The sequence below is a fragment of the Cetorhinus maximus genome, chromosome 19 (assembly GCF_964194155.1).
Source record: "Cetorhinus maximus chromosome 19, sCetMax3.hap1.1, whole genome shotgun sequence".
Lineage (NCBI taxonomy): Eukaryota > Metazoa > Chordata > Chondrichthyes > Lamniformes > Cetorhinidae > Cetorhinus > Cetorhinus maximus.
In genome coordinates this window covers 25,688,598-25,707,849 of record NC_135897.1, presented here as the reverse complement: position 1 = coordinate 25,707,849, position 19,252 = coordinate 25,688,598, and the positions used below count along the sequence as shown (strand labels likewise).

At 45.5% G+C, this 19,252-nt stretch overlaps 1 protein-coding gene across 2 annotated transcripts in view; it reads left to right on the top strand.

Annotated features, from left to right (window-relative positions):
• Positions 1–19,252, top strand: part of LOC144693693 (ephrin type-A receptor 3-like) — a 408,573-nt gene that overhangs the window by 270,078 nt on the left and 119,243 nt on the right. For both annotated transcript variants that reach the window (XM_078563602.1, XM_078563601.1), the window contains exons 7-8: positions 4,796–4,958; positions 6,860–6,968. In XM_078563602.1, the coding sequence (XP_078419728.1) occupies positions 4,796–4,958; positions 6,860–6,968 (272 nt within the window). The remainder of the gene's footprint in view (positions 1–4,795; positions 4,959–6,859; positions 6,969–19,252) is intronic.

Below are 19,252 nucleotides of genomic sequence, written 5' to 3'. Positions count from 1 at the left end.
CAATAACTTTGACTACTTGTGTGAGGATCTGTGTCCAGATCCTCGGGGCTAGACTCCTAGCATTGACTGTCATGGCTATCTGCTCCCACTTTGTTCTGAGGATTTGTCTGGAGGGCCTCCTGGGCCCTGTGGATACAACACTTCTCTCAACTTTTGCATCTCCTCCACCAAGGCTGCCAGTGCAGTATCTGAGAACCTTGGAGCAGGCCCTCCCTCATGTTATACCATTATTCAGTCCTTTCCCACATTAGAGTGACCTGTACAAAGACTTCCAGCACCTGCTCCAACCACAATGCACCTCCCCTTTAAAAGGTGCAGGCTGACTTTAACTTGAGCTAGCCTCTCATTATTTTGAGGTGTGCAGCCTCACAGCAGTGCAGTTAGTGCAGGCTGCACATTACTATTGTGGTAACAAGCAGGCGGCATGAAGTTGGCATACTGCCTGCATCACACTGTACGGGCACGGGGTAACTCCACAGGGCAAGCCTCCCATACGTTTTCAGGGGCTGCCCAACGGTTGGGGTGTTTGGAATTCAAGGTTGGGGGGGCCGGACCTTGGTTGGGGTTGGTGGGGGCCGAGAGCTTTTTGGGGGGGTGGGGGGGGTTGTGGGGGGCGGGGGTGGAGATGGACCTCGGGAAGGGGGCCAGACCTTGGTTGTTGGGTGGAGGTGTTGGATCTTGTTGGGAGGGTTGTTATATTTGGCCTCTGGGTGGTGGTGATGCTGGGGGAGTGGAGGTGTGGTTCAGACCTTGGTGCGGAGGGGTGGGGTTCACACCTCAGGGGTGGTGGTGTGGGTTCAGGTCGGGTCGGGTTGGGTCAGATGCGGTTGGGTTGGGTCGGGGGCAGGGGTGCAGGCCCACATGGGGTGGAAGGGAATTTCATGGGTTGGGGAATACCGTGGCGGGATGGGGGGGAGGCGTGGAGTGGGAGTCCAGTTGTGGGGTCCGTCTGTGTCTGTACAATCGTTAGCCAGAAGTTCAAAGAGGTTTTAATCTTTCTAACTTTTTCTGGGTAACCATTTATGTAACAGTTGGAACCATCCAAAGTTTGTGATTTAAATCACATTTTCGATGGTTGCCGGTGCAGGGCAATTGCCCAGAGGAAGTTTGCACTTCTGGGCAATTGCTGTGCAAGCCCTTAGCTGGGAACTTCCGATGGGGATTTCCTAGCGCATCTTTGGGTTCCTCCCCCAATTTGACGCTGGGGAGCTCGGGAGTTATGGCCTGTTATGTTTCATGATGTTACAAATCAAAAACGTTAAGACACAAATTGCTGTGTGCATGCTCAATAGCCTAATTGTTACAGCTGTTCTGCAAGTACATTCCCTTGCACAACAAAGGCTGGCAACCCTGTGCTAAAAGCAAATTTAACAGAGTGCTGTTCTTTGGTCTTTAACAAAAAAAAGCTTTCTTGACTCTGATCTCCATCCTGTCACCTGGAATCACAAACAGGTTAGCAATGGTAAACATCCATTCACATCACTTTAAACTGTGTGATATGACTGATCTATTGGTGAAAATCAAGGAGCAATGTGTTTGAACTCTCTTGATTAAGGGAGAGCACCAGTTTTATGAAGAAATACAAATAGGATGAGGATGTGTAGAATGGCGTGCAATGGGCATGAAATTGGTCGACAGCGGTAGTGCGACATGGGCTAATAATGAGTCCACAATATGCTTTGCACCCTGTCCAATTTCCATTTCTATCGAATTCAAACCAGACATGGAGTAATCAGGCTGCGGACTTGTTTTCCGCCTGTTTTGCATGTCTGCCTCTGACCAACTTCACCTGCAAAGGGCTGAATTTTTGAAGCCATTCAAAGGTAAGAACAGAGGCAGGCTGGCCCTGCAAATGCCGGCACATCAGTTCCTATTCCCAGCACGGGTCATTTTAGGGGAGGCAAGTTCAGGAAGGGCACCGACCCCCACAGACGGCAGACGGGCAATTAGATTCATGGACGGTGGTGGGGGGGGGCGGGGGAGTATAATTTATGGATCCTGCAAAAGCAGGAAATGTGGCGTTTGGGGTGACTCAGGCGCAATGTGAAATCTCAATTTCCTATCCGCGGGTTGAGATGCAGAGATAAAGTCAGCAGCACGTTGAGCATTACACCAGTCTGTAGTGACTTGATACTTGTAATACATTTGCATGCCATGAATTTCATTAGTATAAAACTTTAAAATATATCCCACTTTCAGGCTAAAGGCAGCAGCACATGAGAATCTTGTGGCACCAGTTCTTGTTTGTTTAAAGGTGGGGTGCACCAGTTGGCTTTGTCCAGGTGTGTGTAAGGTCAGCGGTTTTCCTTGTTTAACCCTATGGCAAAGGGGAAGGGAGCAGGAGAATGGCAGCTGGCATGGAGGCTCGGGACTGGCAAAAATGAATCAATGATGAGATGGGGAAGTGGTGTGGGGTCGGGGGCATGGAGGATTGGAAGAGAGATTCAGGGGAGCACAAAGGTTGGGTTTGGGGTCATGGAGGAGCAAAGGGAAGGACTTGGCATCCTGGCTGTGGTGGAGATTGGGGTGATGGGAAGTCAGTCAGTCAAGAAAATGAAAGGCCTAAAGGGCAGTGTCAGTACTGTCCATATGTGTATCCATCTCAGTGTGTTGGCTGGCAAAGTCCTTACTGGGCTTTGAGTTCACCTACAACATTTCATTTACCCAGGTTGAGAGTGATCTTGGACAATGTCCTTTAGATAGAGGGAAGAGCCAGCTGTGCCAGCAAGCTCAACCATGTCCCACAGAGTGGCGAGTACAACACTGGACATTAATATGAACATTCAATAAAGAGTGAACAAGAAACACAACTTTGTTTCTTCCACAATAAAGGAAATGTCCCTAACTCCCCTGTAGCCATCAATGTGTGCCAATCATGAGGTGTGAAGTTCTCTGACTAAACTAGCCTCAACAAATAACGATGATGCACACATGAATAAGGTGAAACCAATGTACTGCAAAATATCTACAACTGAACTTTAATTTTGAAAAACACCTATGCCACCTTTGTGCTCTCAAATTTTATGTTAATAGCAATGGAGTTGGGCAGGAAAGTTTTGGCTGTGATACAGAGTCTTCCTATTTGACCAGGAGGCTCTTTTATAGCCTGCCAGTACTTGCTGCATTGTCAGCTGATGGCAGGTCACACTGCTGAAAATCTTCCCCCGCCACAGACCCACATGCGTTTCCCCTGATTAGTATTTTCCACTTCCTCCAGTTTCCTGATATACAAGGGAGGAGGGGGATGGGGTTGGGTGGGGGTGTGGTGGCGGTGGTGGGTAGATCAACTGCCAGGAGACAGGAACCCAGTGGCTGTTCGGGTACCAGCGCTCCTGGCTAGCCTACAGTCCTTCCTTGCCTGCCTAAGTGTGGGTAGAGCCAAAGATCACTATGTGGACCGATTCCCCCTCTACCCTCCATACAGTGCTGGCTTGTTGAAGTGCCCTCCCATTTATTTAGCTTGTGCTGTAGCCTGATCCTTTTCTGAAGTTGCAAGGCCTTTGATTGGCTCTCCAGCTTTGAGAACCCACCCACTGTGCATAATTGAACAAGTGAAAATCTTAACTTTAATCTGGATCCCCCCCCCCCCCCCCCCCCCCCCGCAAACCCCCCAAACACCCCCAGCCCCCCTGGAGGCAAGTTTCTGACCCAAAAACTAACCAGGCACCTGTTTCCTGCCTCCATGGTGAAAATTCACCCCTGATGTGTTTCAACTGCCCCTCTTATATTTATTGGGACGTGGGCATTCGCTGGCTAGGCCAGCATTTATTGCCCATCCCTAATTGCCCTTGAGAAGGTAGTGGTGAGCTGCCTTCTTGAACTGCTGGAGTCCATGTGGTGTAGGTACGCCCACAGTGCTATTAGGGAGGGAGTTCCGGGATTTTGGCCCAGTGACAGTGAAGGAACAGCGATATATTTCTTAGTCAGGATGGCGAATGGCCTGGGGGAAAACTTACAGGTAGTGGTGGTGTTCCCATGCATCTGCTACCTTGTCTTTTTAGGTGGTAAAGGTCACGGGTTTGGAAGGTGCTGTCGAATGAGCCTTGGGGATTTTCTGCTTTGCATCTTGTAGATGGTACACACTGCTGCCACTGTGCATTGGTGGTGGAGGGGGTGAACGTTGAAGGTGATGGATGGAGCACTAATCAGTGGGCTGCTTTGTCCTGGATGGTGTCAAGATTCTTGAGTGTTGTTGGAGCTGCTCTCATCCAGCAAGTGGGGAGTATTCCAATTAGACTCCTGACTTGTGCCTTGTAGATGATGGACAGGCTTGGGGAGTTAGGAGCTTAGTTACTCTGCACAGAATTCCCAGACTCTGACCTGCTCTTATAGCCACAGGATTTCTATGGCTGGTCCAGTTCAGTTTTTGGTCAATGGTAACTCCCAGGATATTGATAGTGGGGGATTCAGTGATGGTAATGTCATTGAATGTCAAGGGGAGCTGGTTAGATTCTCTCTCTTGTTGGATATGGTCATTGCCTGGCACTTCTGTGGTGCGAATATTACTTACCACTTGTCAGCCCAAGCCTGGATATTGTCCAGGTCTTGCTGCATTTGGACATGGACTGCTTCAGTATCTGAGGAGTCACAAATGGTGCTGAACATTGTGCAATCATCAGTGAACATCCCCACTTCTGACCTTATGATGGAGAGGAGGTCACCTGGGATAATTTTCTCTGATATCTACATTGGGTCCCCCATACCAGTATTAATTAATAACCTACTGACACTTAATGCAGAATGAATCCAGTCACTATAAAATAATTATAATCACACTTTGTATTTATTGGAACAGAATCAAAAGGACCAAAACTACACAGTTTTAAAAACCAAATCTAACAGCATGACAGTTGATGGACTGAAACCGGGCACAATATACGTTTTTCGGGTCAGAGCTCACACCAGCGGAGGACATGGGACCTATGGTGGTGAAATTGAGCTGGAGACCAGTCAAGAAGGTAAGCACAGAAGAATCTGCTCGGAACAAACCTCATTACTGGAGAACTGTGAGGATTATAACACAGGAGTAAGTTCAAGTAGGCATTGGCACCACTTGCAGTCAGTAACAGCCCACTTTAAGAGATAATGGAGCAAATATTTACTCAAAGACCCCAAATGAACACATTTTTGGGCAGAAGCAAGTAGTAGTTTGATGGGCAGAGGTGAAAATGACAATATTGTAGATGGATAAATACCTCTGGCTTTAAGAGCTCTTAGAAGGACTTCACAGCCGCATTACATTGCAGTACCATTTTACATCACCGAAACTGTTTAATATGACTAGCCTATTGAGGCTTAGCACCAGGAATACTGCTCTTTAATGAGTAATTGTGCTCGTAATGCACAACTATAGTCAGCCATAAAAGTATCTTTCCAGTAACAGAGAAGGGGAGTGTCTTAAACTCACTGTCCTTGAATAGGTATCCTGTGAGTCAAAATTACGAGAGCAGAGACCATGTTGAAACGTTCATTCTGAGACACTGCATGACTGGTGATAGTAAAGGAATAATGATTATTCATTGGAGTGGATTATTGCCTTTTTATTTTCAGCTAGAGGGAACTATCATTTGTTTGGGTAGTGAAAACACCATTCACCTGAAGGCTGGGTGTTTTTTTTAATAACAGATAACAGAGCTATTAAAAAGAATGAGGTTTATGAGTATTCAATAAATCCTGAGTCATTTTCAAAGCTTTCGCTGACCAGTTCTGTTGGACCAAAACCACCTTCAATTTGATCACTAAAGAACGAATCACACACTGTCAGTGTAAAAATGTTTAACAAAGTGACCTATGACTTGCAAGATATGAATACACCTGTGTGTATATACGCACGTGTGTGCACATTTCTGCACTCTACAGAGAGTTCATTGAATCAACTAAATAGGCTAGAAGCCCTGAAATGCCAAAAAAAGAAATCTCTACTGAACTTCATCGGTCCCATGGAAATTTTCTTCTTGTTAATTCATTTATGGGATGGGGACATCGCTGGCTAGGCTAGCATTTATTGCCCATCCCTAATTGCCCTTGAGAACTGAATGGCTTGCTAGGCCATTTAAAAGTCAACCACATTGCTGTGGGTCTGGAGTCACATGTTGGCCAGACCAGGTAAGGATGGCAGATTCCCTTCCCTGAAGAACATTAGCACAATCAACAATGGTTTCATGGTCATCATTAGACTTTTAATTCCAGATTTATTTTTTACTGAATTCACATTTCACCACCTGCTGTGGTGGGATTTGAACCTGGGTCTGCGGAGCATTAACACTGGGTCTTTGGATTACTAGGCTAGTGATAATGCCACTACACCACCACCAAATCTAAGTGTAATTTTTGTTCTCCAAATAAGAAACAAATTATTTGGAAGGAGGAAAAGCTTTTCTGTACATAATAAGTACCATTTCCAGAGACCTCAAAGAATTTTTCAAAGCCCAATTACTATCCAGAGATCCTTAATGAGCAACCTGCATTCCTTGTTATCAAGCAGTAGATCAGCATGCCAGGGCTTGCAGACTATGCCCGTATACTTAGAGCAGAGACCAGAGGGTTGTGAGAACTTCGAGAGAGAGAGACCAATTGCAGGAGTCATAGTGGTGCCATCATCAGTTATGTGTTTGGAGCTTTTCTGGTACTATTGGAACATGTAGAACAATTCAGGTTGTCTTTTGCATTTTGTACACAACACATGGTCAATATCGATGCACTGACCTGATCATTGCAGCATTTTAACACACAAAGTAATAAGTAATTGGGAAAACAACCTAGGTCTGCAATCTTGTAGTATTTATATTGTTTTGTTATGTCTGTAATTTTCATTTCAGAGAACACACCGTACAATCCTTCCTTTTCCTTCCTTTTTCAGACATGCTAGCTATTGGCGATCCAAACCAACCCACCATCATGGCAGTGTCTGTTGCCGGGGGGATTGTCCTCTTGATCTTTCTCGTTACCTGCTTTGTCGTTAGTGGAAGGTAACCAAAATTAATTTATTGCTGATTTATTCTATATTCCTTCTGTCCAGTGCTTCTGAAGTATAGATTTAACAGATAGTAATGTCCCCCTGATGAAACAACCAGTCAATCTATACTCACACACTGTGGCAAAGTACTATTATTGCTGGGCCAGAAAGATTGTTTCTGGATTGAAACTGTACACATATTAGTTTGCGTATCAAGAAGCAGCTACATCGAGCTTTACCTTAAGCGATTAACTGATTGGAGTCCATCAAAGGCTAGATTGGTGATGGGAAAAACTGAAGGAAAGAGAGCAAGACAAAATGGAAACAATTATGACTCAATAGTTCAGAAGAGTGAATACGATTGTACAACTAGATCTGAATTGAAGGATGTTCACCATTAAAGCAGCTAAGCTCCAATGAGTAGTAGTTGCCAGTGCCAGCACAAAACCATATTGACAAATGCTAATACATTTTGTTGGTGGGACAGGATAGATATCCAGATATGGAAGATGTTAAAAAAGCATGGAAAGTTAAAAAGCATGGAAAGTGAAATGGTGATTTGGCAATCAAGTACATTCTTTCCACAGCTCACAAAAAGCCTACCTCATCATAAAATTCCATCCATTTAATCTTTTGAAGGGAAGTACCAAAAACGTCCAAAAATATACTGTATGATTTCCTATTGAACATGTAGTTATCTCCATGATTCAGTCTTTGTCCGCTGAGGCACGGAGCCTCAGCAACATAAAAGGGCCTTTTACATGGAATTTCTTTTTCTTGCAGTGCAGCAACCTAACACATTAGTTTTCTTATTTTAGATAATGCGCGATTTGATGCCTACTTGGGGACATTTTCATGGCGATGTTTCCTCCAAAATGGTTTCTTGCTGTAGCCAGATTGGTTCTTACATTTTCTCACCTTGGCTTGCGAGCGCTTGCAGTTTGGTAAAAGGCTCCAGAACTTTGCTTCACCCACAAGCTGGTTTGCATTGCAGTTTAGCTAAATACCTCCACTGCTGAATTTAAAATGACAATATTTTTGAGGCATTTGATGTGTGACCTTCATGGGAATGGGAGCTTTCTCATTATTTAAGTCTAATACCTATGATAATCAGTTACTTTACAGATGCCATTTTCTTTTTCATTTTGCATGTAAATTAAATCCCAGCAGTCAAGTTCCATCAGTAAACTTAGCAATAACATGTGCCTTTGGAGCAGACAGCCCTATTTTTATTGACAGGACCTTGCATGGCTAAACTGAATGAAGTGTGTGATGTAGAATTTAGCTTAACCCTTCACTTAGTCAGGTTTGATACAGGTCAGCACACTTTCCATTTCCAAAATATGTACACTCTTGGCTCTATACATTTGAAAGGAATGCCATTGGAAAATTCTAGAAAGGTTCAGATTTTTCCAATAAGCCTTTCTCCCCTGTAACAGCATTGATATTCTTCCTGGAGGTATATATAGAAACCATTAATAAGGCCAGAAATCTGACTGTGATTTCATTATCATTTTCTGTTCTATCTGCTTTTCACTGCAATGCTTCTGTGATTCCCATTTCATCCTGAGGCTCTGCTGTTGTATAATTTAACAAAAAAGAAAGGCCATTTATTTGATAGTTTGAATCTCATGCCTTCAGAAAAATGAGTAAAAATGTATTGTTTCTGGTACCTTTTTTAGTGATACGGCAAACACCTTCGCTGTAACCTGTGTTTTGAAAGTATAGATCAGTAATTAAAATATTCAATAGCTAACTCCTTTACAGTTACTTGTTTGAGGAATGTGGGAGTATTTTGTATCAAAATGAGAAATGCGCAGTTGAGCTAGAATGAGTCCTTTCACTATGAATAACAATTCGTCAACCTCTACTGCACGTCTCTGTACCTGAGTGGAGAAGTGGGGTACGATATTTTTGCCTGTGGGTACATGACTTGAGTCTCAGTAAAATAGTAATAGTCTGTGGGGAATGGATAATATAATGTGTTAGAACATTGTCCTTCACCTGATTCCAAATCAGACGGCAAAGATTAATATCTCTTTTTGACTGATATTCAGTCAGGGCTCAAAATGACTGACACCACAGAAAAAAAAAGCTCCTAATTGGAAGCACCGAACAACATTGTGGGAGCAACATCAACACACGGACTGGTTCAAAAAGACCCGCCCCCACTTACTCCTTGCAAAGAGGGATGGGCAATAAATTCCAGCCATTACAGCAATGCCCACATCCCCAGGATTATTTAATTAAAGAAAGAGATAGGGTTCCTCCTCCCTTGACTGTAACGTTGATAGCACAATGTTGAGCCACTGGGAGTATTTAACTGCATTTGGCAGCCGTTGAAACTTTTTGGAAGGAAATTAAGTGATAGTTATACATAAAAAGGGTGGAATAATTCACTGAGGTGGCACACTGCCCTTTCAGAACCAAGACTTTGATAGATAGCTGGTTAGGATTGCTGGTAGGACAGGCTCCTCTGTCCGGTGACTGCAAAGAGTTTCAGCCAAAAGCCTGGGCAGTTTGAAATCAGCTCCTCAGAATTTCATTCAGAAAGACCAAAGTAGAGCTAGGAAATGGAATGCTCTCATGGATACATGATAATGAATGACAGCAGAGTGAAGGAAGCTGTAAAAAGGTATGCACAGACTCTGCCCAGTTTTTCAGAGCTAGATGCGTCTGATATGGCATCCGTGGTGCTGGATGGCATTTTGGTGAAGGTGTTAGCATGCAGGCAGCATCCGCCACAAGTGTGCAGAATAGGTAGACCTTGACGTGCAATGCTGATTTTAATGCTAGTGTCATTTTTGGCATCAGTGCTCCAGCTAATGCCATCTCCTAAACATACCCAGCTGAACATGCTTTCAGCAATAGGAAGGATCCTCACCACTAATTTTAAAAGGATCATCAACCACTTCCAGAAAAGCTGTTGGCTGATTTCTACTGGTTCTTTTTGCAATTATAGAATGTTTCACAGTTTCCAGATTTGTTTAAAATTGCTGAAGTTTACAGGGAGTGGTGTCAGGTGCTGAAGGACTTTGTCCTGACTACAAGGAATGCTTGCTGTCAGATATGGTGCAGTAGTATGCATTGGCCATGGCCAACAGCATGACAGGAAGAATGAGCAGAGGCAACAGCAAGGAGGACAGACTTCAAGAAGTGGGAGGGTAGAAGCACTCTCAAAGGAGGCCATATCCACCCACGGTGTTCAGGGAGCAACTCTGCTACCAGAATTGCAGCAAGGAACAGTGTCCCAGATGTCTGTGCTTTATTAAAGACCTCCACATTGAGTTCTACACCGACTGCAGCCACTACTGCACCTCAGGACAGGACAACAATTGCATTGCCAATGACTGTGAAGCTGACAGTAGCAATGAGTTTTTATGCATCTAACTCTTTCTAAGCTGGGGAAGACTATATTAGCACCATTTCCTAGTTTGCATCCACTGTTGCCTAATGAAGGTCACCAATGGCCTGTATTCCAAGAGAGAAGAATACACTTCATTCCCTCTTGCCAGAGAGAAGCAGGCAGAGCGAGAACGTGGCTTTTTGAAGATTGCAGGCTCACTCATGGTGCCAGGTGTCATTGACTGTATGCATGATGCACTGTGGGTGCTGCACATCAACCATGCAACGGAAGTGAAAGAGATTTCACTCCTGAAATGCCCAGCTAGTGTGTGACCAGAGGCAGGTAAATGGCCAGTAACTGGGCAACAGTCATGATGTCCTCATTCTTTTTTTTTATTCATTCACAGGATGTGGGCTTCGCTGGCTGGGCCAGCATTCATTGTCTGTCACTAGTTGCCCTTGGGAAGGTGGTGGTGAGCTGCCTTTTTGAACCGCTGCAGTCCATGTGGTGTAGGTACACCCACAGTGCTGTTAGGAAGGGGGTTCCAGGATTTTGACCCAGCGACAGTGAAGAAATGGCGATATATTCCCAAGTCAGGATGGTGAATGATGGAGGGGAACTTCCAGGTGGATTTTTCTGCTGCCCTTGTCCTTCCAGATGGTAGTGGTTGTGAGTTTGGAAGGTGCTGTCTAAGCAGCATTGGTGAGTTTCTGCACTGCTGCTACTGTGCGTCGGTGGTGGAGGGAGTGAATGTTTGTCGATGGGGTGCCAATCAAGTGGGCTGTTTTGTCCTGAATGGTGTCAAGCTTCTTGAGTGTTGTGGGAGCTGTACTTATCCAGATAAGTGGGGAGTATTCCATCACACTCCTGACTTGTGCCTTGTAGATGGTGGACAGGCTTTGGGGAGTCAGGAGGTGAGTTACTCATCACAGGATTCTTAGGCTCTGACCTGTTCTTGTAGCCACAGTATTTATATGGCTAGTCCAGTTCTATTTCTGGTCAATGGTAACCCCCAGGATGTTGATAGTGGGGGTTTCAGTGATGGTAATGCCATTGAACGTCAAGGGTTGATGATTAGATTCTCTCTTGTTGGAGATGCCCATTGGCTGGCACTTGTGTGGTGCATATGTTACCTGCCAGTTGTCAGCCCAAGCCTGGATATTGCCTAGGTCTTGCTACATTTGGACACGGACTGCCTCAGTATCTGAGGAGTCGCCAATGCTGCTGAGCATTGTGCAATCATCAGCGAACATCCCCACTTCTGACCTTATGATGGAAGGAAGGTCATTGATGAAACAGCTGAAGACAGTTGGGCATCCATGAGGCGCTGTGGACAGTTGAGGAACTCTTGTAGTGATGTCCTGGAGCTGGGATAACTGACCTCCAACAACCACAACCATCTTCCTTTCTGCTAGGTATGACTCCAACCAGTGGAAAGTTTCCCCCTGATTCCCATTGACTCCAGTTTTGCTAGGGCTCCTTGATGCCACACTCGGTCAAATGTGGCCTTGATGTCAAGGGCAGTCGCTCTCACCTCATCTCGGGAGTTCAGCTCTTTTGTCCGTGTTAGAGCCAAGGCTGTAATGAGGTCAGGAGCTGACTGGCCCTGGTGGAACCCAAACTGGGCATCAGTGAGCAGGTTATTGCTGAGCAATTGGTACTTGATGTTGATGACCCTTTCCATTACTTTACTGATGATCAAGAGTAGAGTGATGGAGCAGTAATTGGTCGGGTTGGATTTGTCCTGCTTTTTGTGCACAGGACATACCTCGGCAATTTTCCATCACTGGATAGATGCCAATGTTGTAGCTGTACTGGAACAGCTTGGCTAGGGGCGTGGCAAGTTCTGGAGCACAAGTCTTCAGTACTATTGCTGGAATATTGGCAGGGCCCATAGCCTTTGCAGTATCCAGTACCTTCAGCCATTTCTTGATATCACATAGAGTGAATCAAATTGGCTGAAGACTGGCAACTGTGATGCTGGGAACCTCGGAGGAGGGCAAGATGGACCATCCACTCGGCACTTCTGGCTGAAGATTGTAGCAAATGCTTCAGCCTTATCTTTTGCACTGATGTGCTGGGCTCCCCCATCATTGAGGATGGGAATATTTATGGAGCCTCCTCCTCTTCCAATGAGTTGTTTAATTGTCCACCGCCATTCATGACTGGATGTAGCAGGTCTGCAGAGCTTAGATCTGATCTGTTGGTTGTGGAACCGCTTAGCTCTGTCCATCACTTGCTGCTTATGCTGTTTGGTATGCAAGTAGTCCTGCATTCTAGCTGCACCAGGTTGACACCTCATTTTTAGGTGCTGTTCCTGGCATGCCCTCCTGCACTCTTCATTGAACCAGGGTTGATCCCCTGGCTTGATGTTAATGGTAGGGTCGGGTATATGCCAGGCCATGAGGTTATAGATTGTGTTTGAGTACAATTCTGCTGCTGCTGATGGTCCACAGCGCCTCATGGATGCCCAATCTTGACTTGATAGATCTGTTCGAAATCTTTCCCAATTAGCACAGTGGTGGTGCCACATAACACGATAGAGGGTATCCTCAATGTGAAGATGAGACTTTTTCTCCACAATAACTGTGCGGTGGTCACTCCTTCAAATACTGGCAGATGTATCTACAGCAGGCAGGTTGGTGAGGATGAGATCAAGTATGTTTTTTCCCTCTTGTTGGTTCCCTCACCACCTGCCACGGACCCAGTCTAACAGCTATGTCATTTAAGACTTGGCCAGCTCGGTCAGTAGTGGTGCTACTGAGCCACTCTTGGTGATGGGCATTGATGTCCACCACCCAGTGTATGTTCTGCGCCCTTGCCACCCTTGGTGCTTCCTCCAATTGGTGTCCAACATGGAGGAGCTCTGATTCATCAGCTGAGGGAGGGTGGTATGTGGTAACCACAGAAGGTTTCCTTGCCCATGTTTGACCTGATGCCATGAGACTTCATGGGATCCGGAGTTGGTGTTGAGGACTCGCAGGGCAACTCCCTCCCAACTGTACACCGCTATGCCGCCACCTCTGCTGGGCCTGTCCTGCCGGTGGGACAGGACATACCCAGGGCTGGTGATGGTGGCGTTTGACATTATCTGTAAGATATGATTCCGTGAGGATGACTATGCCAGGCTGTTGCTTGACCAGTGAGACAGCTCTCCCAATTTTGGCACTAGACCCAAGATGTTCGTACGGAGGACTTTGCAGGGTCAACAGGGCTGAGTTTACCATTGTCGTTTCCGGTGCCTAGGTTGACGCTGGGTGATCCGTCCAGTTTCATTCCTTTATTGAGACTTTGTAGCAGTTTGATACAACTGAGTGGCTTGCTAGGCCATTTAAGAGTCAACCACATTGTTGTCACATGTAGGCCAGACCAGGTAAGGACATTAGTGAACCAGATGGGTTTTTTCCAACAATCAACAATGGTTTCATTGTCATCATTAGACTTTCAATTTCAGATTTTTATTGAATTCAGTTTATTAAACCCGGATCCCCAGAGCATTACCCTGGGTCTCTGGATTAGTAGTCCAGCGACAATACCAGTACGCCATTGCCTCCCCATACGCCTATGGCAGTTTGCTATGTCATCTTCATTTGGGCCACCAAGACAAATCAGAGAGTGCCTACTGGGTGACAAGGGCTATTCCCTGATGATATAGTTCATGACACATACAAGCATGTGAATAAAATGAAAGCTTTGTGCCATGAAATGTGATGGAGCAGTCTACTGGTGTGCTGAAAATACACTTCCATTGCCTGGACAATTCTGGAGGAGCCCTGCTGAGTTCATTAGAAAGTTTGTCAATATTGATGGTGGTCTGCTACATGCTGCACAACCTCACCATCATAAGGGCATGGTCCTTGTCACCAAGGCAGGAAGCAGGCAACCAAAACACCCCTTTCTGGTCAGGCTGAAGTGATCAATGTATCTAACTGCCATACCAGTAAATACAACCCCAATTCCCATTCACTTATAGTCCTACATCTTACCATCCCTTCCTGACTGGCCATCACAGCGTTCACAATGCTAAAATAAAAGCCACCACAAAACAAACATTTAAAAACAAGTTTATAACTCAAAACATGCCATACTGTGTACAAAGGTCAACTAATCACCTTTGTTCATCCCCTTTGCCTGTCCTTGTGCTCCAACACAGTGCTACCCCAGTGGCTGCAGCATGACTAGTGGAAGACTGCTGACTTTCAGCAAGGAAGGTTGCAGATATACTTGTAGCACACCCTCAAGCTGCTCTGGGCCTAGAGGCAGCTGGCTGACAAACAGCAACAATGGTAAGAGTGGATTGGCAGTGCTGGAAGGGGATAAATGCTGCACTCCTGAAAGAGGACAGGTTTATGATTTCACCATGCCACTGTCGCTCCCCTGTGGCAGCGCCTCAGCAATCCCTGTAACATGTTACGGAACAGATTGCAAGACTACTGTGATACCTTGCAAGCCCCTTTGAATACTGGTGTCCACTGCTATGATGGCAGCAGTCTGAGCTTGCACATGAGCGTATTGATCAAGCTCCTACTGCTGTACCTAGACATTGCATAGGGCCTCTTGCTTGTGCTACAATGGAAGCTAAGATATTGGCCACCAGACCCCACATCCTGATTGAGTCCATAACTGTGCTGCAGGCGTTGGCCATCACTTCCACAATGGAAAGGATGGATTTCAAGCTCTGTGCAGCGCCCAATGCTAAGTTGGTGTCCAACTCCTCCATTCTCCTTGACAGTGCCTGCACCGAGCATTTCATTGTGCATACCCACCAGCCTTCTTCTGTACACTGTCCCACTGAAGCACTCCCCTCAGCCCTCTTACAAGCTGGCACCCGTTCTACCCTTGTTCCCTGCCCTCACTGCAGCACACTGGTGCCCAGTGTCACAGCACGTGCAGAGTCTGCCTCTCAGCTCTCCTTTAACGGTTTTGCAAAAAATTTAAAAATGGCTTCTAAATCAGAAGAGTTTGTAAGGCGACTGGAAATTGAGAACAAAAACAGAATTACCTGGAAAAACTCAGCAGGTCTGGCAGCATCGGTGGAGAAGAAATCAGTTAACGTTTCGAGTCTTCACGACCCTTCGGCAGAACTGAAGCATAGTTAGGAGAAAGGTGAAATATAAGCTGGTTTAAGGTGGGGGGGGGGGGGGGAGAGAGAAGTTGAGGGTGTGGTGATTGTGGAGATAAGCAAGCAGTGATAGGAGCAGATAATCAAAAGATGTCACAGACAAAAGGATCAAAGAGGTGTTGAAGGTGGTGATATTGTCTAAGAAAAGTGCTAATTAAGAATGGAAGACAGGACACTCAAGGTACAGCTCTAGTGGGGGTGGGGTGGAAAGACTAACAAAGTTTTAGTTTTAGATTTAAAAATAATGGAAATAGGTGGGAAAAGAAGAATCTATATAAATTATTGAAGAAAAAGGGGAGGGGGGAGAAACGGGGTGGGGATGGGGGGAGGCGGAGTTTAAGATCTAAAGTTGTTGAATTCAATATTCAGCCCGGAAGGCTGTAAAGTGCCTAGTAGGAAGATGAGGTGCTGTTCCTCCAGTTTGCGTTGGGCTTCACTGGAACAATGCAGCAAGCCAAGGACAGACATGTGGGCAAGAGAACAGGGTGGAGTGTTAAAATGGCAAGCGACAGGGAGGTTTGGGTCTTTCTTGCGGACAGACCGCAGGTGTTCTGCAAAGCGGTCGCCCAGTTTGCGTTTGGTCTCTCCAATGTAGAGGAGACCGCATTGGGAGCAACGAATGCAGTAGACTAAGTTAGGGGAAATGCAAGTGAAATGCTGCTTCACTTGAAAGGAGTGTTTGGGCCCTTGAACGGTGAGGAGAGAGGAAGTGAAGGGGCAGGTGTTGCATCTTCTGCGTGGGCATGGGGAGGTGCCATAGGTGGGGGTTGAGGAGTAGGGGGTGATGGAGGAGTGGACCAGGGTGTCCCGGAGGGAACGATCCCTACGGAATGCCGTCAGGGGGGGTGAAGGGAAGATGTGTTTGGTGGTGGCATCGTGCTGGAGTTGGCGGAAATGGCGGAGGATAATCCTTTGAATGCGGAGGCTGGTGGGGTGATAAGTGAGGACAAGGGAAATTGAGATGTGAGAAGGAAGGCCATTTAAAATTTTTTTAAAACTGACTTTTTCATCAGAAGATATATCCATGTTGAAGCACCCTCTCTCTCTCCCTCCATCACAAAATGGCAGCTCTCGCCTTGGCGGGTGGAGCCGCTGATATGTCACTGCTGGAGAGGCCCCTATTGGTCCTTCAGCCTCGGGACTTGCCCGCCATCCCTGATTGGATGGCAAGCACAATCCTTAACCATTAATTGGCTGACACTAAAAATTGAGATGGTCGTGTCAGGAACATGCAGGGTCAGAGCCTGAAACTGTCCCTGACTTCAGGTTCCCAATCCCAGAATGGAGATCCCACCTGTTGTGTGGGAAGGAGGGTGTATCATTTACAGACTCATTTTTTTAAAATATAAGAGACAATAAACATATTAAGGACTTGTTCCACCCCACTCCCTTCCTCCAACCAGTTCAGATAGTAAAGGTGAAGATCTAACCCTATTTATTCAGTGATTATTCTTTGGTTCTGTATATTTAACTTTAATTAAGAAGAGAGGGAATAAGCACTTAACCTCCTTCTCACCCAGATTAAATCTGAAGCCTTTATTTCCTCCTCCAATCCACCAATAACTGGGAAAAGTGTCTCAGTCTCGACGTTTCCACATCACCCTTCAGATCCCTGTCTGACCTTCTCAAAGGAGCCAAGTGCATGATTGTTGTCAGTCTGAATTTGCAATCACCCCTACTCAGTTGTACTTCTAAGTATTTAGTTGAAGCTGATTTTGTTGTAGACCCTTGGTCATGTGTATGTGTTTAAAATTCCATTGGAATCTAGTCTTTAAAGGGCAATTCCATGCTTTGGTTTATGGGGAATTAAAAAAATGAAGGTTTTCCTTTTGTCAGTCCATGAATAATTACTGTCACATGCAGTTATGTCTCACTTTGAGCACAATCTCTATTTTGGAAATGAGTTTCACTTTTTAAAATTTAGAGTGACAAATATCAGACTATCGGAGATCAATCCTCATTACTGTTTACTACATCAAAGGTTTCGGAAGATGCAACAGTAATTAGAGTCACAGAGTTTTACAGCACCCAAGGAGGCCTGTCAGCCCATTATGCCCACGCTGGCCATCAAGCCTCTATCTACTCTAATCCCATTTTCCAGCACTTGGCTCGTAGCCTTGTATGCTATGGCGTTTCAAGTGTTCATCTAAATACTACTTAAATGTCATGAGGGTTCCCGCCTCTACCACCCTTTCAGGCAGTAGTGAGTTCCAGATATCCCCACCCTCTGGGTGAAATTTTTTTCCCGCAGATCCCCTCTAAACCTCCTGCCCCTTGCCTTAAATCCATGCCTCCTGGTTATTGACATCAACACTAAGGGTAAAAGTTTCTTCCTATTTACCCTATCTATGTCCCTCATAATTTTGTACACCCCCCTCAGCCTTCTCTGCTCTAAGGAAAACAACCCGTGCCTATCTAGTTTCTCTTCATAGCTGAAACGGTCCAGCACAGGCAACAGCCTAGTGAATCTCCTCTGCACCCTTTCCAGTGCAATCACATCCTTCCTACAGTGTGGCAACCAGAACTGCACACAGTACGCCAGATGTGGCCTAACTAATGCTTTACACAGCTTCATCATAACCTCCCTGCTCTTGTATTCATTGCCTCAACTAATAAAGGCAAGTATCCCATATGTCTTCTTAACCACCATTTTCTACCTGTCCTGCTGCCTTCAAGGATCTATGGACATGCACACCAAGATCTCGCTGATCCTCTGTACTTCCTAGGGTCTACCATTCATCGTGTACTCCCTTGCCTTGTTAGTCCTCCCAAAAAGCATCACCTCACACTTTTCAGGATTAAATTTCAATTGCTACTGTTCTGCCCACCTGACCAACCCGTCTATATCGTCCTGTAATCTAAGGCTTTCTTCCTCGCTATTTACCACGCCACCAATTTTCGTGTCATCTGCAAACTTGTCTAGTCTATGTCATGTCTAGATCATTAATGTACACTACAAACAGTAAGGGACTCAGCACCAAACCCTGCAGTACGCCACTGGACACAGGCTTCCAGTCACAAAAACAACCTTCGACCATCACCCTCTGCCTCCTGCCACTAGGCCAATTTTGGATCCAATTTGCCAAATTGCTCTGGATCCCATGGGCTGTTACATTCTTGACCAGTCGCCATGCGAGACCTTGTCAAAAGCCTTACTGAAGTCCATGTAGACTACATCAACTACACTACCCTCATCTACACACCTAGTCACCTCCTCAAAAAATTCAATCAAATTTGTTAGATATGATTTCCCCCTGACAAAGCTATGCTGACTATTCTTGATTAATCCTTCCCTCTCCAAGTGGAGATTAATTCTGTCCTTCAGAATTTTTTCCAAAAGTTTCCCTACCACTCATGTTAGACTCACCAGCCTATAGCTCCCTGGTTTATCCCTACCACCCTTCTTGAATAATGGTACCATATTAGCTGTCCGCCAGTCCTCTGGCACCTCTCCTGTGGTCAGAGAGGATTTGAAAATTAACGTCAGAGCCCCTGTAATATCCTCCCTTGCCTCCCACAGCAGTCTGGGATACATCTCATCTGGGCCTGGAGATTTATCCACTTTTAGGCCTGCTAAAACTGCTAATACCTCCTCCCTCTCAATGCTAATTTGTTCAAGTATATCACAGTCCCCCTCCCTGATTTCTATACCTACATAATCCTTCTCTATAGTGAATACAGATGCAAAGTACTCATTTAAAACCACACCTACGTCTTCTAGCTCCTCACACAGATTGCCATTTTGGACCCTAATGGGCCCTACTCTTTCCCTGGTTATCCTCTTGCCCCTAATATACTTATAAAACACCTTTGGATTTTCCTTTATTTT